This window comes from Lissotriton helveticus, chromosome 8 (genome assembly GCF_964261635.1).
Source record: "Lissotriton helveticus chromosome 8, aLisHel1.1, whole genome shotgun sequence".
NCBI classification, from domain to species: Eukaryota; Metazoa; Chordata; class Amphibia; order Caudata; family Salamandridae; genus Lissotriton; species Lissotriton helveticus.
The window spans coordinates 354,805,443-354,827,750 of record NC_136069.1 but is presented as its reverse complement, the minus strand read 5'-3'; the positions used below and the strand labels follow the sequence as shown (position 1 = coordinate 354,827,750).

Below are 22,308 nucleotides of genomic sequence, written 5' to 3'. Positions count from 1 at the left end.
TTTCTTAACCATTTTTTGCCAGCTGAAACTCCTCCTCACACTTTTTGTCCCAAATTATCTCAATAGACTTCCTCAGTTCACCCGTCATGGACCACATTTTAGCCGCTATCTTTTCTTTAAACCTGCTGCAAAATGTTGACATTCTTAAGAATGACATAAACTCTTTCTTGTTGTCTGGAACTTCAAGTTTCTGAATGGTTTCCACAAACGCTTTTCTTGGTTTCATACCCATCGCAAAAATTCAATGTCTAAATAATTATTTTCTTCATTACCAAAGCAACACGTGTCAGTGTGAACCCTGCTCAAACCTTCTTAAGACCTCCTTTTCGACTGCTCCCTGTCACCATGGACTACAACTATTTCCTCCTGGTTTATGTGCCTCTTTGAAACCTTGTACTTCTCCAAGGGCAACCTCTTGGCTGCATGCCCCTGCTCCTCTATAATTTGAAACATGTCCCTTTCGAGACATATCTCCTGGACAGCCTCTCTTCACCTGGGCACTACCCACACTGTGGCATCGCTTGATCAAAGACACAAGCCTCCCTTCTCAGCTGCAGACCACAAAGCATCCCCCAGTGTCCAGGTTCTTTGCACAGCTGCTTAGAGTTAAATGTACTGCAGCCTCCTATCCTTACTGACTGCATCAATAAGGGGCCACCAGCTGGCACCAGCTGGTGGAGTTCTGACGTCAGTTTCAGTTATACATTTAGGACGTACGCGCTGGTCCATTATTTCAATCATACCCCTTGAAAAGCATAGGGACCAGCTGGGTTTTTTACTGGACCCTCGTCTACAGTGAATTGACACTGTGTCACCACCAGTAGATCTTAAGACTGTGCTGAGTGGGATCCTAGATTTCTGGGTGAAGGGTTTTCGGAGCAACACATTTAATTCAAACCTCTTGGTCCCAGAGTGGCATGTCAAGAATACAGTTTGCACATCTGTATTCCTTCTCTAGGTCAAGCTGAAAACTAAACACCACAGTGTTTCTGACGATCCTCAAGCTGACCCCAGCCAAGCCGCAGAGATAACAAGTCATGGGTATCTCAGCCCCTGATTTATTTCCATGTATGTCTGTTGCAATTGTTCTAGTTTATCTATCTTATAATAACGTTTTTTTTCTAAAGTAAAGCACTGAGTTGACATTGATGTTAATGTGATGTACAAGGGCCTGAAAATAATTATGACAGGCAGTAAAGCCTAAAAGACCATGTAGCCCATGCTCTGCTTTAACATGCGAACACATTACCATGTGAAACCGATATTAGAAAACCTTTTTTGGTTCCCAATGAAATTGAAAAAGTACCTACCTACCTTCAAAACCAAGCTTCATGTTACTTTTCAGCCAGGAACCTTTTCATGGTAAACAACCAGAGGACAACATCATGGAGGCAGACCCCTGGGTGTGCACAGCCACATAGTCTGGGGTGCCTTATACTTCAGTGTAAAAGGAGCACCCCGCCACCTCCATTCAGAAAATAACGAGAGACTGAACCTTTTACAGAGATATTCAGCATATCTCCAGCACTGACTAAAACAGGGATACAGGAACACCAAACAAAGATACTTAACCTTGTGCTCGATTGGTGCTACCTCTTTTTACCACCAATTTCTAGTTGGTGGTAAGTTGTGAATACCTTGAAAAATGCACATTTTTGCATTTTTTTAAAGTGCCATGTGACGCACATACATGCCTTATGTGCGCCACATGTGCACCCATGCATATTTCAGGGGTGCAACAGGGTGTCCTTTGGACACCCCTGCACCCTTGAAATTATTCTCAATTTGCGATTAGCAAATTGCGAATCGCAAATTGAGAATAACTTCCCATTCATTCCTATGGGCCTTCTGGCCCATTGAAATGAATGGGAAAGTATTCCTTAATTGCGATTCGCAATTTGCTAATCGCAATTAAGGAATTTTAAGAAATCGCAAAAAAAATGCGATTTTGTACATATATACCTATTTGCGATTCTCAAATAGCGATTTCTTAAAAATCGCTTTTTGAGAATCGCAAATCAGGGTGATGATACATATGGCCCCTAATCAGTACTTTACCCTGGTGAGGTATTTCATTAAACACATTTTAATTCTTCCAATAATTACCTGGTCGTCACCATAAAGAATAATGCATTCATCTGGATCTGTAGAGCTAAAATAAAGAAATGAAAAACACATTGCCAGTCCATCAATAATTTGCTTTAGACTTTCAGCCTGTAATGATTGAATTGATTGATAGGACAGAGAGTAGGGATTACATACTGTCCGAGGACTAAATGACAGTGGTAAAAAAACTTGGAACAGAACAGTAAAGAAAGAAGAAAAAGTAGAGCACTCAAACGAATTGAAAAACCGAGAACCAAAATGTCAAAAGGAGGTCTACATTACCCCAATTCCCTAAACTATTAAAACTGTGTTTTTGGGACAGAGTATTAAAAATTAGATACGTTCAAGAGAGAAATTGCACATTTGGTTGCTTGAACTGTTTAATGTGAATATTTTTAATTAGTGTGGAGGGAAACTTAGTATTAAAGTACACCCCTATTTTAAGCAATGCATGATGTAATAATTAGCTTTCAAATGTTTTCGCTTTAGGATTTATTTAGGTTCACACACACACACACACACACACACACACACACACACACACACACACACACACATATATGGCCTCTATTTAATGCATTGTGTTATGAATTAACATAATTCATTTGTTTAAGATGTATATTTATTGTTATTAAAATGTTTCAAAATCCAACTAGCATCAGTTTCCCTCGTATTCACCACTTACTGATTATTGCGAACTTTGCAATATGGTTCCAGAACAGTAAATGTAATACTAGATAATGTATAAAATCTGTTTCAGCGTATTCTCTGATCCCTGTTGTAATGAGAGTCAAGGCTCATTTGAGGAGTGGGAGTATCAGGAAGGAATTTCAAAATGAAGCTATTACTTCCTTAGTTGCTGCGTTTCTCAATTTGTTCTAGTGAACATTTCTCACTAACAGATGGTCTACTATACTTTTCTCAATGGAGATTTTGTATTCCCTAACAGAAACTCCGTCTGTGCTCATGGACTTTTCATCTCTAACTATGTGCCAAAGGCAAAGTGTTTTTTTTAAATATATTATTATTAGTAGTAAAAACTGGAGCCAAAAAGAATTAAAGAAAAATAAAATGCACAGGATGCTTACACAGCGAGGATGGTGACTGAATAAAAAAAATGAGAAGTCCCGAGTGTAACAGTGAAGCACAATGCATACTAATTCCAGAACACAATTTACCCTACATATACTGCAAAACAAAGGCTCCATAAAATACAGGTCAAATGTCTGACAAGGAGGCAAAAACAAAATATAGAAAAGGATGGAAAAGAAAATAACAAGAAAGGGAACGAGCATGCTGAAGCAGAGAATGGAGACAGGGAGGATAGAGTGCATCTTAGGTCATTACAAGTAAAGGGAAAGTAACATCACATAAAAAAATAATTAAGTTGTTAGAAAAGTCGGGTACGAAGATCTTTAAAGTCATTCTGAATGCTATGAGAATTAATTAATGGTAGATAAAACGTCATGAAAGACAATTATTAGTGCGGTCCTCTGTATAGCCTGAGCGCATGACTCCTTCTGTCTTTAAAACCAGACGACAAAATTATGTATGATGTGGGCCAGAACTTAAGGCATGAGGTTGTGGGTCTTTGGAAATGAAAGAGTTTAGGACTGAGAGTAGACAAGCTGCAATAACACATAAGTATTTTATTATAACTTGAACTTCCCCCGTTTCCAATGAATGGGAGATTAAAAATCAGGGAATTTACTGACCAATGGCTAAAGTTACAACTAGAATAGACACATGCAACATATCCTGGATTTCCCCAAACAAAGCAGCCTGGGTTGCTTGTGTTATGGTTCAGAGAGGGTGTGGCTTGTTAGCTCGGGTTAGGGTGTCATTACAGTGGGGCCAAGACTCATTTGCATATTAAGGCTCACTGTCTGGAGTAATTCAGTGGATTAAAAGCAATAGAATGGAATGCGGTCCCAAGTGAATGCGAGTGACTGAGACATTTGCAAGAATTTTGTTGTTTAAATAGAGAGCTGAAATGTGTCAAGCACTTGTGAGTCTAGTTCCACTGACACAAGAGCTCCTGCAATCTATCTGTCATACCAAAGAGGTTCTTAGCAGGATGCACGAACCCTCTGTAGATAAGGCTGTATGTGATCTGTTTGGGTGAAGATGAAGTCTGACAGCACTAGCAGGCACCTGGAAACAGCCTGGTTCTGCAGTAATATGTATCGAACTAACATGGCCCAAAAATAGAAGAAAAAACAGCGGCCGATGATTGACGTTCCAGGTAAGAGTAGTGGATGTCAGTTACACAGCAAGCCTCACCCAAGTTAGCACTGTAAATTCTCCACAACACATACATGTGATTTAGTCCACAGTGCATGCACTATAAACAATTCATTATTTCTCTTCTTATCTATTGATGCCTCTTATCTAGCCCACAAGGTGGTCCTTTATGTCACTCTACCTTTAATTTCTCTAGCTCCCTCAGAGTTTCTCTCAGAGTAGATCTTTAACGCCAAACAGAGCCGTGAGCTCCAGGCATGTATCTTACCATGTTGGTCTTATAATGTTGATGTCACTCCCGATTCTAGACTGGGCTCACCCTATAGTAATCCGTTAAAAGAATATGTGAATGCAAAAAATTGGAGCTAAAGGACGGGGCCAGCTATTCCAAAGACATACAGCATCAATATTAAAGCATTATATGGTCCAGAGCAGCTTAACCATCAACACGCTGGAGCCTCCAGGTGAAAGTCTTCAAAGTGTCACACTGTCAAGGGCTAGTCTTCATAGGGCTAATAACCCATTTACGAGCAAAGGAATGGCCCACCTCTTCTTCTGATGTCTCCAAGCTATAGGATGGGTGTTCGATAAGCAGCTGCACGGAATGCAAGCTCGAAAATTCTGCATTCCACTGCTCCACTACTCTACAACTCCAGTTGTTTAGAAGAACAAATGACTTTCAAGGCTGGTGAAGTTGGGATGTGCCAAAAAGAAAATACCATCTCCTTGCTTACACAAAGACCTTGAAAGGAAAGGGCAGGACCCTGAAGTAAACCCACCTTGATGAGCAGGCAAAAGTGAAGCAAACCCAATCCGTGGCAAGCGTGATTCCAAAAGGAATATCTGGACTGGATTGCTTCATATACAGAAAATAGGTACAAGGAGTCCCAGAAAAAAGCTAAATGGCCCATCTGCAAAAACTGGCAGCTGCAGAGGCCAGCAGAAAAGTCATGGACACCCCACTTGTAGGTGGTGAAATGTTCCCACCTTCTAAGGGTGCTGAAAATTGTGTAGGAGAACCCCCACGAGTCCAGATGTCGCACACAGGAGACTCCTTGGAACCCAAGCAGTACCCACAAAAAATAGAGCACTGAGAAGGCAGTCTGAGAGAAGGCTCTGAGATACCAAGCACAGGGCAGCGACTAGGCTGAAAAAAGAGAGTGCTGTGCCAGTAGTCTCAAACACTTACAGGTGCTAAATCACGTTCCAATTGATGTTGCATGAATGGTTTACTCTGCTCCTGTTACCTTTTGCTATACAGCATAGTAACAGTGCACCCATGTGGGACCAAAATCTCTTTATAAAATGAAGTACCTAAATAACATCTGAGAAGGACATACTGTGGTGAGCAGATCTCCTAGAATACTATAAATGTCCATTTGATAATGGTTAACAAATGTATATTTTTATTGAGTGCTGCCTTTGTCCACTTCAGTAACAGAATTGCAGAACTACACATGGCACACATCAGCCATCCAATCTTGCAAATGTTGCCCAAAACCTAGCTGCAAATGTAGGCAGGTCAATAAATGCATTTTGGTATTTGTAGCAGATACCAATGTGGGTTCCACATAAGGCACACGACTACCAAACGAATTCAGAAGAGGATGAAGGTGACACGCACACTGTGAAAAATATAGTTAAAGAGTATTTGCAAGCTCTGAGATCCCTCTTCAGCAGGCTGTGTGTGCCCTAAAATGTCATGAGGCAGAGGGACAAAAAGTAAGAAGTGGGACAATAAAGTAAAAGAAGCATTGGCAAACACGCTGGGCGGGCATTGGGTGATGACATTTTGGCTTTGGCAATGAATATTTTGTGTGTGAATGTTCTGTGTATGACACCAGACGTTGCACAAATACATGCATTGTCTAAAACCTGTGTGTGTGAGTGTTAGTGTGCGTAAGTGTATTCACTGAAAAAAGATAAAAGTGGATTTTAACTTGCATTGAAAAAGGCTAAGAAATTCACTTAGAAAGCACTACCATTTACAAAACAAATAAAAACCCTGAAATTAGCTCATTAGACATGACTCACAGAAGCAAAACTTGTACTGCCGGGGGCGTGGCTGGCCGCGAAGAAAGATGGCCGCTTACTATAGCGGATCCGTAACTCTTTTCCCTTAAGCCCTCGTAAATCCAGAGAAAATCCGACCATAAACCTGCGACATGTCGCGGAAAGAAATGGCGTAAGCACAGAGTAGACATCGGTGTGCCCCTTTTGAGGATCTGGGGCCGGATCGTGGGCATTTCCATTCCCGGGCCTGGTGTAAGCAACGGAGCACCGGCCTTGAGTGGCAGAAGTGGGTGAACGCCCCTGGGGACCCTGGGCCAACTGTGCAGAGGAGAGCGCCAAAGAGAGACAGGAACGACTAACAAGCTCACTGGAGGAGATCAAGGACCAGCCTCCTGCCGTTCCACACGTACTAGGCGCCGATCGAGCGTGGCTGAGGCCTTCCGAGTCTGGAGTCACCTTTCCCATCTGCTGCCTGGGGCCTAGGACGGTTGGAGGAGGGTGAAAGAGACGCCGGAGGGTGTCTGGGGGCAAACGAGGGAACCCACCATTACACTGAGGCTGTCTATGAAGGTGGTGGAGTTTGGAGGGGTGCAGTGCTGGCCCTTCCCCAGCAGAACAGCGACAGAGAAAGAGACAAAAGGGAAGCCAGTTGGAGAAAGCGTGACGGCGTGATGGCTAGAAAGAGATCCCTCGCCTAATTGAAAAAACTTGTGGGCCGAAGGAGTGCAATAATTAGCGGCCACCCAGGGCTGGAGGATCAGCCATGCAGGAGACGGGGAAGCCCAAGGTTGGGCCTGTGTGTGGAAAGCAAGCAGAGCGGCACGAAAACAGTTGAATGGAGCCGGAGGCAGAGGCAGTGGAGACCGCATGGGAAGCACACTAGTAGTAAGTCAGAGAAACTGGCAGCCCCAGCCCATGGGGGGGGCGATATGCAGATAGATCAGCAAGGGCAGAGTGGGTCGCCAACGGCCTGGTGGGAGCTTCCCGAGTAACAAAGTGACATAGGAGCAAGAGATGATCTAAAACTGAGGATACCGGGAGGGAGTAACAAAGCAAGACCCAACAAGTAAGATCAGGGCATGAGTTGGTAAACACACCACTCACAGACCAGGGAGTGGGAGAGGACAGTACGTCGGGAGAACAGAGTGAAAACCTGACAGACCGGATGGGCATCCCGGTAACCCCTGGCAGGCAGCAGCAGCTCATCCAGCGACCCCAAAAGAAGAACCACAAGGGCGGCGCAACCCAGGCGGGAAAATGACTGGCAGGGAAGAACATCAAAAACTCAAACCAAATGAAACCAGACAAATTCACCTGCCCAAAAGGAACTGAAGCCCACGATACCCCACACAAACGCCAGCCCCAGATGCCAGGCAGCACCAAACGAAGGTGTACTATCCCTGCATGACATTATGGCGGCTATACGAGGGGTCCAAACAGCACTGGAGACCCAAATAGACTCCGTTACAACTGAAGTCTCCTTAATCTGTGCAGACTTACGTATATGGGGGCAAGACTGCAAACAGTAGAAGACTCCACAAAAACTTTGCTCCAAGACACTTCAACGCTCAAAGCCCAAATGAAAGAAATGCAAATGCGCAATGTCCAACTGGAGGCCAGGCTTGAGGATCAAGAAAGGTGATGGAGATGTAATAACGTTAGAATCCTGGGGGTCCCTGAAAGGGCAGAGGTTTCAACATCTGACCTATTTGTGAAGGAATTGATTCAGATACAGCTCCAAACAAAGGGTCTCACAAAGTTTTTCTCAGTAGAGAGAGTTCACCGTGTAATGCGTGGATGCCACAAACCCGGGGCCCCACCGAGACCTATTATTGCGGCCTCTTTAACCATAGAGATTGGGACATCATACGTTAAATTGCCCGGGCGGCCCCCCCAGTCCTATTTGAAAACTCGCAGATAACCTTCTTTCCGGAGTTCACCCTAAGGACTCAACAACTAAGGAGAAGCTTCAGCGAGGTAAAAAGGGCGCTCAGGGATAAAGGGGTGAAATATTCCATGCTCTTCCCAGAACGCCTCCAAGTGGAGTCCGGGGGGGAGGGTTTGGTTTCTTCGTTACACCAGAGGAGGGATGGGACTGGTTAGAAGGTTGGAGGCCATCGTGCTAAGAACAAGGAAAACAATGATGGTCCCAAACGAGCGACTAACTGAAGACACGCATACCGGTGAGGTGCCATGAACTCAGAGACAGAGATCCAGACCAGCTGATACAGAGGGAAAGTGGGTAAGAGTAACGTATCTTCGGTGACCGGCTGGATAATTGCCTGTCAAAGTGACTTTGGCCTATAAGTGTCCTTTCGCCCGGGGGGCGTGGCTTGACTGCCGAGCGGAATGGCTGCCTGAAAGCGCAGCTCCGCCGATTAAGTGTATTAATCCGGCATAAATCCGCTTTTTCCTGACTCTGGGGCTCGGGTCTCGGCCCCCCTGCACGGGCGGAACATCCTCTCAAAGTTCCGCAAAGGATTGACGGAAATACGCCCAGCCCTTCGGTGAGAGACACCTCCCGGACCTTCATGCGCTGTGAGGCCTGCTGCGACGAGTGACGCCGGGGACTTGCGCTAGGACTGGCCGACCGGAAGTGTCTGTGTGCCCGGCGCTGCGCCTGTAGACTACATCGCCGGATCGGGCGGCTGAGGGATCAGTCTGCGCTCGCTGGCTGGCGGGCGTCTGGCGAAGGCGCCTGGTGGAGGAGACAACTGCGCGCACCCTCTGCCCCGGACCCAGATGCGAGGGAGGCTGCAGTGATAGAGGCGCCGATCCGCGCCGTGTAAGGTGCGGACTGCGAGGTCGTGGCGCAGGACGAGACACGGCCGTGTAACCGTCGGTAAGGAGCTGGTGGGCTGCCCGGTGAGCTACCTGCCCGAGACTACGACCATTGGGAGGACTGTAACTTTGACACGCAGGGCGCCCATAAGTCCCCTCAGTACGTGAACATTGTCGTAGACCGCTAGTTGAGGGTGACTGGCGTATGCCGCCATTTTGTCCCGGAATCTGAGCCTTGGTGCCGCGACGATAGGAGGAGGCGCCTTCAGCGTGATACTACCTCTGATTTACTTGATTGCGGGACGCTCTTGAACTATATAGCCATATGATCTGAGGCGCATTGGAATGGTACATACGGACTGAGGGAACCTACATACAGTGTGGATCTAACATTGATGTACCTTTGACTGCCACGCCTACTGGCTAGTGTCGCTGATTCAGAGGCCAGGCCACGTTGCTGGGAACTGGCGCCTACACGTGCCGCACAGCAGTTGCAAGAGGACGCCGCTGTACATTCCATAGCCCAGTTTGAAAGATATCGGTGACAGTCAGGAGATCCTAGACGGTCACAGCGGGACGCGGCGAGACCGGTCGTTGCCATGGGCAAACCAGACACACGACAGCCCAAAATCATGTTCGACAAGATGACCAAGAAACAGCTGAGCCAAGAAACGACGAATCAGGAACCATCGAGGGCAGGCCACCCTGTGCTGCCGGCGGACGACATAAAGGCAATGTTTCAAGATCTGAAAACAAGTCTGCAAGGTATAGATGGTAAGATGGACGCATTGGCTGCACGAATGGACGGCATGACGAGGAGAATGGACAAGCAAGAAGGAGTAGTCGGGGTCCTGGAAACACGTGTGACGGAAACGGAGGAATGCCAATCGGAACTGGACAAGAAACTAAGAGGAATGGACAAAGTGCTCTCTCTGATCCAAATGAAGAATGAAGATTTGGAAGCGAGGTCCAGAAGAAATAACGTTCGCATCACGGGAGTGGCAGAATCGACAGATATTGCGAATATGGAACGTTATGTTGAGCAGATGATGAAGGACCTTTTTGGAGAGAGCCTCTCCCCTATGTTTCTGGTGGAAAGGGCGCACCGCACATTGGGTCCAGTGCCCAAGCCTGGAGCTTCACCTAGACAATCCTTGCACGAGTGCTGAACTATCGAGATAGAGACTCGATACTGCGACTGGCACGAAACATGGCGGATTTACAATACAAAGGGAATCGTATTGCTATGTACCCTGATTTCACGCTTCAAGTACAAACAGCACGATGGGAATTTATGCCCGCAAAAAAGGTGTTCCAACAAACCGGCACAAAATACTCCTTGATTTACCTGGCGAAATTGAGGGTGCAGGGACCGGGTAAACCCACCTTCTTCACGGATGCCAAAGCAGCATTGAAATTCGCCAAGCAGCTTGCTAAGGACCAGAGGGGGCAGGCGGAGGCCGGAAAACAAGGGGACACTGATCAGCTAAGTGATATTGAATAATGTCCTGTGTAGTTGAGTATGGCGCCACTCGGGCCTGATCTTCCGAGGGAGGGACTGTGCAGCATTACGCCCGGAAATGTTAGGGCGCTAACTGCTTAATTGGGGAGGTATCGTACTTATTACTACATAATCCTGAACAATGTTGTGAGATAACTGATGCTCCGCTTGGTATGGGGGGTCGGGGGGCCCTGCAGCGCACAGAGTCGGACCGCGCTCGATCGCCCTGTCAAAAGTACAGGGTTAGTGGGCACAAACCTGCGCACCCCCAGGGATGACTCCCAAACCATGGTTAGTCCATCTACTACTGTTGTTGATTGGTTTAGTTGGGATGGTACAGGGGGGGATGACTGCACGACCTGATTGGGGGGTTGGAGCGGGAGGGATGGGTGGGCTGGGAATTGGTTCTGTTTGGTTTGTACTATTAACCTATGAAAGCTCTGTGTTATATATGTCACCGAAGATCACCCGCATGGTAGTAATTGGCACTGACGGGGGGAACTGGGGATGGGGGCGGGCATGGATGCGTTTACAATTGACTATGAGGTTGGGGCCTTGTAGCCGTGGTCGGAATACATCGCACACTCTGCTGATCCACTTGCACAGACATGTTTTGGTGTTATTATGGCCACTGGAAATGGTTTAAAGGCTGGGGAGCCAAATAACTCAGATGGGCATGTCGTGGTGCCGTCAATAGCATGCTTGTCTTGGAATGTGAGAGGAATGAATGACAGGAGGAAAGCAAGATTGATACATGCATATTTGTCGAGGAAACATGTGGATATTTGCATGCTGCAGGAGACACATTTAAATACCGCAGATGCCCCACAACTCAAACACAACAGATGGGGAGAAGTGATACATGCCCCATACTCGAATTATGCAAGGGGGGTGGCGATCCTGATCCGCAGAGGCCTGCATTGGGTGACGCAACGGGTGTTGAAGGACGAGGACGGGAGATATACCTTGATCCTGGGAGTGCTGTGTGGAATCAAGTTGTTGTTGGTGAATGTGTATGGCCCGAACGATGATAATCCTGATTTTTATGAGAAACTATGGGGCACAATGCGTCCCTTTAGTGATGTGGCCATACTGTGGGCGGGTGATTTCAATGTGGTGCTGTCTGACGCGATGGATCGACAGGGCGCTGCCCGAGAACACCACCCAAGGGCGGCTGAGGCACTGGGAGGCATTATCATGGAGGCATCCCTGGTGGACTCTTGGCGGCAATTGAACCCCCATGCGCGGGCGGGTACTTGCATGTCGGCCCATAGGGCCGCATGGTCGAGACTGGACTACTGGCTGCTGTCCAGAGATCTACACGCCTCGGTTCTGACAGCAGTGCACTTACCGAGATCACTATCGGATCACGCTCCGGTAGGGGTGACGCTGGCAACCCCAGCGCAGTACGCACAACCATTCAGCTGGAGATTCCCATCGCAGACATTGCTAGATCAGGTGTTTAAAGAAGAACTGAGAGGGAAATTGGAAGAATTCTTTGAATTCAATGAAGGTACTGTGGACTCGCCTGGTACGCTTTGGGAGGCCTGCAAGGTGGTAACTAGGGGACACTGCATGGCTATAAAAACGGGAGTGCTCAGATCCATCAGAACCACACTAGAAACGCTAGAGAGAGAGTTGGCGGCCTTAGAGGTTGACATTACTGGATCGCCTACTGCTGATGCACGGGCGGCGTTCAGGTCGAAACTCACTCTGTATCAGGAGGAAGCTGAGAGGGAGGTGAAATTCATGCATAAATACGCTCAGGCTCGGAGATATGGGGAGGGAGACCGCCCTGGGAGGACGCTAGCCGCTATGCTTAGAAAGCCCAGGGGTGCGGAATATATTTTGGAACTCGTCACTGAGGCTGGCGAGTCTGTCAGGACTCCGGATGATATCTTGCACACTATGACTACCTATTACGAGACCCTATACACCTCCAACATACAACCGCAGGATGAGATGATAACGGAATACCTAGACACAATTGCACTGGCTTGGTTCAATAACGGGGCGCGCGAATACATGGACCTACCAATAACACAGGATGACATACATATGACCATTGCTGCCATGCCCACGGGTAAGGCACCGGGACCCGATGGTCTCACGGCATCATTCTATAAAGAATACGCTGATATCCTAGTCCCAAGGTTGCATAGGATGTACATGGAAGCGATCGAAACGGGGGGCCTTCCCCCATCGCTCCGTGAGGCCATGATAATAGCACTCCTAAAACCAAATAAAGATCCCACAAGTCCGGATTCGTATAGGCCGCTTTCGCTGATAAACCTAGACGCTAAGATCTACGCTAAACTACTGGCGGAAAGACTGACGCCGATGCTGCCCCAAATAGCGCTATCGGATCAGTCAGGATTTATGGCGGGCAGATCGACCTCGCACAACTTACGCACATTGTTTGGGTTGCTTCATTATCTTGACCCAAAAGTTCAGGCCGCTGCTGCACTATTAGATGCCACTAAAGCATTTGACTCTCTAGAATGGAAATTCCTCCACGCGTTGTTCACAAGAATGGGATTCAGCAAGCTCTTCAACTCAGAAAATATGCATCCTGTACAACTGTCCTATGGCACGAGTGAAAATCAATGGCCAGATCTCACAGCCTATATATATCACCAGAGGAACCATGCAAGGCTGCCCCTTATCGCCACTGTTATTCGCCATCGCCACGGAACCGCTTGCGGCAAGACTAAGGCAGCACCACACCCAGCGCAGTATAGGTTTCACCTCTAGAGGATTGTTGGTGTCCTTATATGCTGATGACATGACGATATTTATGCGCGACCCGGCCGAAAACTTTGACCCCCTCATGAGGGAACTAGTGCGGTATGGTGGCCTGACGGGCATTAACATTAACTGGGCTAAGTCCACGATGCTTCCGTTGACGGATGAGACGGCAGAGTGTCGTACAGAATTCCCCATTACCTGGGTAGCGGAAGTGGTAACATACTTGGGTATCCACATAAGCCGCTCGATTCAAGAACTGTGGCTATTAAATTATGGCAAGGCGGTAGAATGGCTGGAGACCAAGGTGAGAAAATGGGTCACATTGCCGCTGTCGATGACAGGCCGCATAGCCATAACCAAAATGGTTGTACTGCCGAAATTCTTATACTTATTTGCAAACATACCCCTGCCCCTAACACGATCCTTCTTCAAACGCGTACGCTATGCGCTTTTGGATCTAGTGTGGGTGGGAAAACAACCGAGAGTCCAGTGGAAGGTGCTAACTCTACCTTTCTGACAGGGTGGGCTGGCGGCTCCGGATATTGAGCTCTATGCATACTGCGCCCAGGCCCAATACCTGCATTTCTGGCAACACCCGGTCCCATATCAACCTCATGTGGCGATCGAAAAAGACGTGTCGGCCCCCACCCCATTGCACACAACGGTCTACCAAAAATATAAACGTTTACCGGAAGACGTGAACACGGTGGAAACGGTTAGATGGGCCTGGCAAAACATAGCAAAACGGGCGAACGTTACTGAACTTTACGCACCGTCCATGCCGCTGGGAGATAATCCGTTACTGGGTCCTTTGCAGGTCAAAGCGATAGCTGAAAGGGCACGCAAGAGCGGTCTTCTGATCGCGAGTGACCTCTACCCAGACGACACGTTTGTGGACTTGGGTGACATCTGCGAGGCGGAGGTGCCAACGGCATCTGAGTTGCTACTCTATTATCAGCTTCGAGCGGCATGTAAAGCCAGGTACCCGACATTCCCAGCTGCGCCGCCATCGCTCTCGGCACTGGAAGACGTATTAGTGAACAAATCCTCGAACAAACTGATTACCAGGATCTATAAGATAACACAGAACACGGCGCCATGGGTACGTCCAAGTTCGCAAACGCATTGGGAAACCGAGATAGGAATAAGCATAACGGATAACCAATGGACCTTCTGCTGTAGTCAATTGGAAAATCTTTCGCCTAATTACAGATTGAGATTAATACACTTTAATTTTCTGCATAGAACTTACCGCACGCCAGCGCAGCTCTTCAAAATGGGATTACTAGCTGAATCCTGGTGTTGGCGTTGTGGTGCTATAGATGCGACTTTCTTTCACCTCACGTGGACTTGTCCTCCCGTGCAGCAATACTGGATAGAGGTGTTTTCAAAGCTGGGACAAATAATAGAGGTGCAGCTGCCCCCTGATCCACTGATGGCTCTGCTGGGATTGGTGGCCAATATACCCAGTGCCTCAAGAAAATTGGTCGCTATGTTGCTCCTCTTGGTGAAGAGACAGATTGCACTGCATTGGAAGCAAGGGGTAGCCCCAAGGGTTAAGGGCTGGCTTGGCTCGGCTCTGTACTGTCGGGATCAACTGACTACATATTGGGAACTCTTACCACTGAGATCTAGACCTACTGATATTTGGCAACCCTTGACGACCTGGCTGGCTGGCGAAGAGATGGATGAGTAGATACAGATCGTGAGGTGGTGGGAAAGCACTGTGATAGAGTGGCACTGGCACGTGAGAGATTGGAAGATTTGGCACGATACTTGACGAACAGAGGACTGCCTGACGATGTGATTGAATGAGAATAAATCCTGGCCCTATGACTGCTCATGGCTGGTTAAATGAGATGCTGGATGTGGACTGCACATTGCGACGCTTCCTCTCCCCCCCCCCTCCCCTTACTTCGACGTGAAACATCGGACTCGCTCCGGTACTGGTGACATGCTATTATATGTACTGCCAAGATTGACGCAATGGAACACAGAACGCTATTGGTTTGGTTATGAACGTTTGTTTATTGGTTTCTTTCTTACTACATTATACACACGGCCATGTTGCAAGATCATGTACAACTGTATACGGGTGGGAGCCGCATGCTGAGGTCAAATTGAAATGCTGATGCTGCCTGCCTCCGGGTTGTTGGCTGAATAGCGGTGTACTGACTTGTGACTCTAAATAAAAGTCTTTACTCCCAAAAAAAAAGAAAAAAAAAAAAAAGGGTCCTTTTGCCCAGTGGCCAGCCTGGGGGGGGGGGAACACAGCGTAGAACCCAATCAGCGGCACGGGCAGGAATGGGCTGAGTCACCAAACTACCTTAGCACTGATGGAAATAGAAGCTCAATATTAATGGTAGACATAGTAAATGTAAGACTGAACATGAGGTGGGGGAAGAGTTGAAGGGCATGTATACGTTCCCTATGTATAGTACGTTGGGTAGGGTCAACAGGCTCTCTGCTGAGTTGGGGCGGGCAATTGGGGCACCATCTGGCAGGGTTGCAGGGTGGGGGGCGGTTAGGAAAGGGGAAGGGAGGGGGGTTGTTACATGTTTTTTAGCTGTTTTGTTGCGCAATTTCCTAGGATACATAATATGAGCAGATAGTGATTTTCAACATGACCAAGACACTGTGTCCTATTCAGGGTGCCCGGCTTTTGCTTGGGGAGGGAAGACACCCAGTGAAGCTCCGACACACTCCCAATAAGATAAACAGAACAGCGATCACATGACAGGACAGTCTGAAATGAAATGAATGTCCTGGAACTTAAATGGACTAGGAAGTAAAGTTAAGTAAGGCATTGTTCTTCAGTATTTAAAGAGACACTCCCCGGATGTGGGTCTCTTGCAGGAGACCCATCTGTTGGGAAATAGCTGTAAGGCCTTAAATCGTGGGGATACGAAATGAAGGTTTATGCAGGCTACACATCTGGTTCAAGAGGTACGTGACTTTTCACTAAGAAAGGCCTACCCCTCACTATATGCAAAACATGGACGGACGGACTGGGTAGATACGCTGCAATTTCGGAGGTATGGGCAGGCGAAGTAGTAAATATCCTGTCTGTATATGCCCCCCCCACGTTAAGGGACTCGACCTTGAGGGACCTGGGGGCACAAATACTGGATGCTCCAGCGGGTCGTCTGTATATGGGAGGAGATTTTAATATGGCAGGCTGTAACTTTCTGGACTGCATGCCGCCTAGGGCCCCAAGCCCCATGCAAACATGACTGGCAGAATTTCTCTCAGCTTTAGGCCTGATAGACGTATGAGGTCTTTAAACCCCATCACACCAGAGTACACGTTCCACTCAGGAGCACATGGCAGTCAATCAAAGTTTGATTTCTCTCCTCACTCTCCTCCCTCACTTTTCGGATGTCAGACATTCAGCAAGAGGTATCTCGGAACACTCCCCCATATGTGCAAAATATAAGGTGGGTGGAGGGGGTACTGGGACTCGGTGGCAATAAATCCCTGGTACATTATGATACCAAAACAAGAAAGGGTTTGGAGGAAGCCACTAACTTTTACTTCCAGGAAAACTTTTATACAGTCACATTGCCTCAGACATTGTGAGAAGCATAGAAAGCGGTGGTTAGGGGTCAGGCCCTCTCGCTTATTTACAGACACAAAAAAGAGAAAAGGGCGTCAGTTGTGAAGCTGGAACAGGAAATCCTTGATCTAGAACTCCAAATCGTTAGGAACTACAATGAGGATTTACAACACACATTAAAACTCTAACAACAATATTATAAAGATTGCGTGACAGAAGAGGCCAGAAATAAAATTAACGATACACAACACCGGGTATACGAAACTGGTGACAAAACGGGCAAACTATTAGCCTGATTGGATCAGCATCAGAGAGCAGACAGGTGGGTCCCATTGGTTACCTCTAGATCCGGGGAGGAGATAGGAATCCGTTAGGTATTGCGGAGACCTTTGCAGACCACTATGCGGAGGTATACTACGCAAGTATGGAATATTCAGAACAGGAATCCCTAGAGTTCCTAAGACATATTCCCACTCCCGGTGTTGATGGAAGAAGAGCACCAGTCTCTCGAGGAGGACCTAACAGTAGCCAAGATAACCCAAGCGTTCTGATAGTTTGAGGAGAGCAATACCAGTGGCAGACTCCCATTAGATCAGAGACTAGGGACAATAGTTGTAATACATAAAGAGGGAAGGCCAAGAGACCAATGCACGTCATATCGGCCAATTACGATGTTGAATGAGGAATCAAAAATTCTTGCGAAGCTATTGGCCCAGCGTCTTCTCCCTCTGCTCCTGGCCCTTGTCCACCCAGACCAATCCAGATGTATGCCAGGGCGCAACACCACCCTAAACCTCAGGCACCTTCATGGTGTCTTGGGACGTGCCAACAGAATCAGAGAAGACATGGCGGTCCTATCTCTAGACGCGAGGATGGCCTTCGACACCTTTGAGTGGTCATACATGGTGGTGGTGCTAAAACGAATGGGCTTTGGACCACAATTCCTATCTTGGATCCACCTTTTATAAACAGAACCTCAAGCGCATGTAGTGGTTAATGGTGAAAAATCTTGATTATTCCCATGAAAGAGTGGCACAAGGCAGGGATGCGCCCTGTCCCCCTGGTCTTCATGTTGGTACTCGAGCCAGTAGTGGCATGGATCCGGAGAGATCCAGTAATACTCGACTTGCACTGGACGGAAGACTGGGAGGACACAATCTCACTGTACGCTGATAATATTCTTCTATACATTGCGTCCCCCCGAGCCCCTATAGCAAGAATACTAAACATTTTTGCAACGTTCAAAAGGTACTCAGGATGTATCATCAACTGGGCCAAGTCAGTGGTATTTGTTCTCAGTGGACTGAGACCGAATCTGCCGGTAGACTGTGAAGCGCAGGGGGCCACAGAAGCAGTCCGATATCTGGGCATCTTTAAACAGCAGATCAGGCGTGTTTTCAAGCCCGAAACCTACAACCTCCTCTGGACCGCCTCAAAAGCGATGTCTACCACTGGCGAGCCCTCCCGCTCTCGCTCCTCGGTAGAGTGGCGCTGTTTAAAATGATGGCCCTGCCACAATTCTTATACACATTACAAAATACACCTTTTCCGATTCAAGACTCATATTTTAATTCAATAGATAGTGCGGTACGCTTCCTCCTGTGGGATGGCAGCCCCCCTAGGATTGCCCTCAGTAAATTGACCTGTAGTTGGTACGATGGAGGAATCGTGTTGCCACACATCCAAACATATTACAGGGCAGCTCAGTTTACAACTGTTAACCAATGTGTCCCCCAACCGCTAACAGAGGCGGCGTACCAAATGGATTGGCTGGAACTGCAGCCGAGAGGCTATCTCAACGTGCTGAACCACAACAATTCCCCTTGGAGGGTCCCACAGTGGTGACAGTTTGCCAATGGCAGTCCACTCTGTCCAAACTAGGGTGGGAGAATAGTCTCACCAAAGCCACAACACTTTGTGAATTCCAACAGCTGGGTACCTCAGAAATAAGGAAAGGCTTTGCCAAAAGGGATTTAATAGGAATTTCGAGGCTGGGGGACCTCCACACGGGGGTAGAGATGGTCACATTCAAACAACTACAAAAAACACATGAACTGGCACACACAGAGTATTTCTGCTACCTGCAGATCCGACGTGTTATACAGGCAGCAGTGTCCTGGGGATCCAAGCTCCTGGAGTTGTCACCTCTGGAATGTAGACTCCTCAAGGAACACTTGCCCTGAAAGGCAATCTCGCTCACCTACCGAAAGTTGATTAACAATCTACCAGACACTCTTACTGCCCAAAAAGACTGCTGGGGCTTAGACATAACTGACTTACAGGAGGAAGACTGGCCCGAAGCTTTAGCCTCCCCGAGGGAAGTAGCCATCAGGGTCCGCTTCAGACTAGTCCAGCTCAAAATACTACATGGAGTGTACATTTCATGCAGGACACATGTGAAAATGGGTCGTAGGGCGGACGCAACCTGTAATAGGAATTATGGGAAGGTGGGATAATTTTACCATATAATATGGACGTGTCAGGTGATTCAGGACTACTGGCAAGCAACAGTGTCATGCATGTCGGGGGTGGTGGGAGAAGAGCTTACACTTTCGCCTAAATGGTGCCTTTTATATACGTGTGGAAAGACACAAACCTGTGTAGAGCAGACCAAACCTGGGTAACTCTGGGTCTTATGCTGGTGAAACGCAATAGATGCCATAGCTTTCAGATATTATGGGTGATGTAATATATGAGGTCAATCAGTAATTGCCTCTCTGAAGTCCCTGACGTTTAGACTCTCTGGTGGGTTGCCTACGCATCAAGCGGGACATCTCCTCGATCCCATTTTTTCTAATTGGGAAGATATTAAGGTGCTCCCTCCCATCAGGATTCCGTGGTCGGATCATCACCTTATACCGTTCTTAGTAACAGGCACACCCAGAGGGGAAAAATCTAAGAGACCGATTTTACTAAAACGCAGGAATTTGAAAAAATTCAGTCATGAGGTATTCGCACGTGCACTAAATCAGGAAACCCCCCCACTTAGTGAGACTCTTAAGGAAGCAACTGAAGGAGTATGAGGAATGGGTGTCTAAGGCATTAAATAAGGTGGCCCCATGGACCCAAAAGGCCCCAGAACGGGGGACTAGGTCAGCCCCATGGTACAATGAGCAACTGCGTGCAGCTAAAGCTAAATGTAAAGGTCTGGAACGCTTTTGGCGCAAAGACTATGATACTGCCCGCAAAGAGTTATACAGGAACGGCTTAAGGGAGTACCATAGTCTGATTAAGAAGGCAAAAAGGAAATTTATTAAAGAGAGGATTGAAGCATCCGAAAATTCCTCCAACGAGCTTTTCATGATTTATAAGGAGTTAATGTCACTCGCGAGGACAGTGACCAAAGACCTCTTTTCCACCGAGATATGCGAATCCATTGCTGACCACTTCGTGAATAAAGTGGAGAAGATTTATATGTCTTTTCAGAAGAGTCCAGCCGATGAAATTCCTCTCCCGGATACTTGTCAGAGACTCTCTAAGAATATATGTCTCACTGAGTTCAAGGTTCCTCCGAGGGAGGAATTGATAAAAATAATTACGGGTATCCAATCAGGATCCCCTATGGATGTTGCCCCTCCTAAGATTCTCAGGAGTCATATGCACATCCTGAGTAACCACATAGGTAATTTGGCTACCCTATCTTTTCAAGAAAGTCATGTGCCAGAGGAATGGAAATTAGCCCAGGTGGTTCCTATCAAAAAGAAAGCTAACCAGAGTATATCTCAGCTGGATAATCTCCGCCCTATCTCCCTCCTGCCGTTCTGTGCCAAAGTGGTGGAGAAATTGGTCAACAAGCAGCTGGTACAATTTGTGGAGGATACTCACCTTCTACATTTCTCCCAATCTGGTTTTAGGGCGAAACATTCTACGGAAACTGCCCTTCTTTTTTCCACAGAATTGTTCCGTCAGAAAGTGGATGAGGGACAGACAGCCGCCCTGGTACTGTTGGACTTGAGTGCGGCTTTTGACATCGTGTCGCACTCTAAGCTCCTTGCCCGCCTGAGTGAGGTTGGGGTAGCCGGGTCAGCTTACGAATGGATGGACTCTTTTCTGGCAGACAGGAAATTTCAAGTACACTGCCCCCCCTTTTTTTTTTTTTTTTTTTTTTGTTGGTTAAAAACTTTTATTGAGCAACAAAATCAGGGTTACAGAGACGGGCCTACAACCTCGCGGGCTGGCCGCTAAAATCAAGGCACAATGTGGGAAAAACACTTGCGGCCACTCCGGAGGTCAGGCACAAATCGGATACAAAATGTCGCCCAAAGTATAAAACAAGATAAGGCATTTTTCTTTTTTATACACACCAAAAAGAAACAACAAACAACAAGGAAGGCGAATGCATAATAAACGGAGTCAGCCCAGAAGGAGGAGGGGAAACCCACTAATCAGGAATATGAGATCATAATCAGTAGGACAAAGCAGGGTGGGGGGACAGCGGGGAGAACAGGCAAATCAAAGGACAGTATACAAAATTTCAGGAACGCCGGCCTAGGGCGATAAGGTAACATCGGGGGGCTCAACCAATGGAGGAGCACAAATATCTCCGCGATAGGCGTTCCACTGACTCCAGATCTTCGTCCATGCCCTAGGTCTGCCCCTGGCTGTATAGACCGTCTTTTCGCGGAACATAGACCAGTCCATGTTTTCCTCCCACACAGAGGCAGTGGGGGGCCTGTATGAGCCCCAGAGTTGCGCTATGTCCCGCTTCGCAACCATATATCCCAGGGTCGCCCATATGGTCTGGGCCACCGAATAGTCGGTAGGTTCCCACACGTTCAACAGGCATCTCCGGGCCTCAGGCTCTAGGGCAATGCCAGTCACATCAGCCATCACCGCAAGTACCTCAGTCCAGTAGGCAGCCACCCTCGGGCACTCCCAGATAACGTGAAGAAATGTAGCACTCATCCCGCATCCACGCTTGCATAAACCATCCGGGGAAAAACCCATCACAACCAAACGAGGACCAGTAACATACACCCGGTGGAGGATCTTGAGCTGAACCAGACGGAGACGGGCAGGAATGGCAACCTCTTTTGGAGAAGATAGTGCCGACTGCCAATCCTCGTCATCCAATTCCAGCCCGTCGCCGACCCAAGCCTCCCTAAGTCGGACAAGCAAGTCAGCGCGATTGTGAATCAGCTTCTTGTAGATCAAGGAGATAGTGCTATCAGGGAGGTGGCCATCCAGGATACGATCTTCTAGGGGGGAGGACTCAGGGATGGCGGCACCAGAAGTCAGAACAGAAGCAAGGGCATGGCGGACCTGCAAATATCTAAAAAATTCCCTATCACTCAAGTCATAATCATTCCGAAGGGCCTCGAAGGACTTCACCACTCCATTCGTACATACGTCACCCACT

At 47.6% G+C, this 22,308-nt stretch overlaps 1 protein-coding gene across 1 annotated transcript in view; it reads right to left on the bottom strand.

Annotated features, from left to right (window-relative positions):
- Positions 1 to 22,308, bottom strand: part of LOC144771636 (cilia- and flagella-associated protein 337-like) — a 556,113-nt gene that overhangs the window by 343,865 nt on the left and 189,940 nt on the right. The window contains exon 9 of the mRNA XM_078656000.1: positions 2,107 to 2,152. Within this exon, the coding sequence (XP_078512126.1) occupies positions 2,107 to 2,152 (46 nt within the window). The remainder of the gene's footprint in view (positions 1 to 2,106; positions 2,153 to 22,308) is intronic.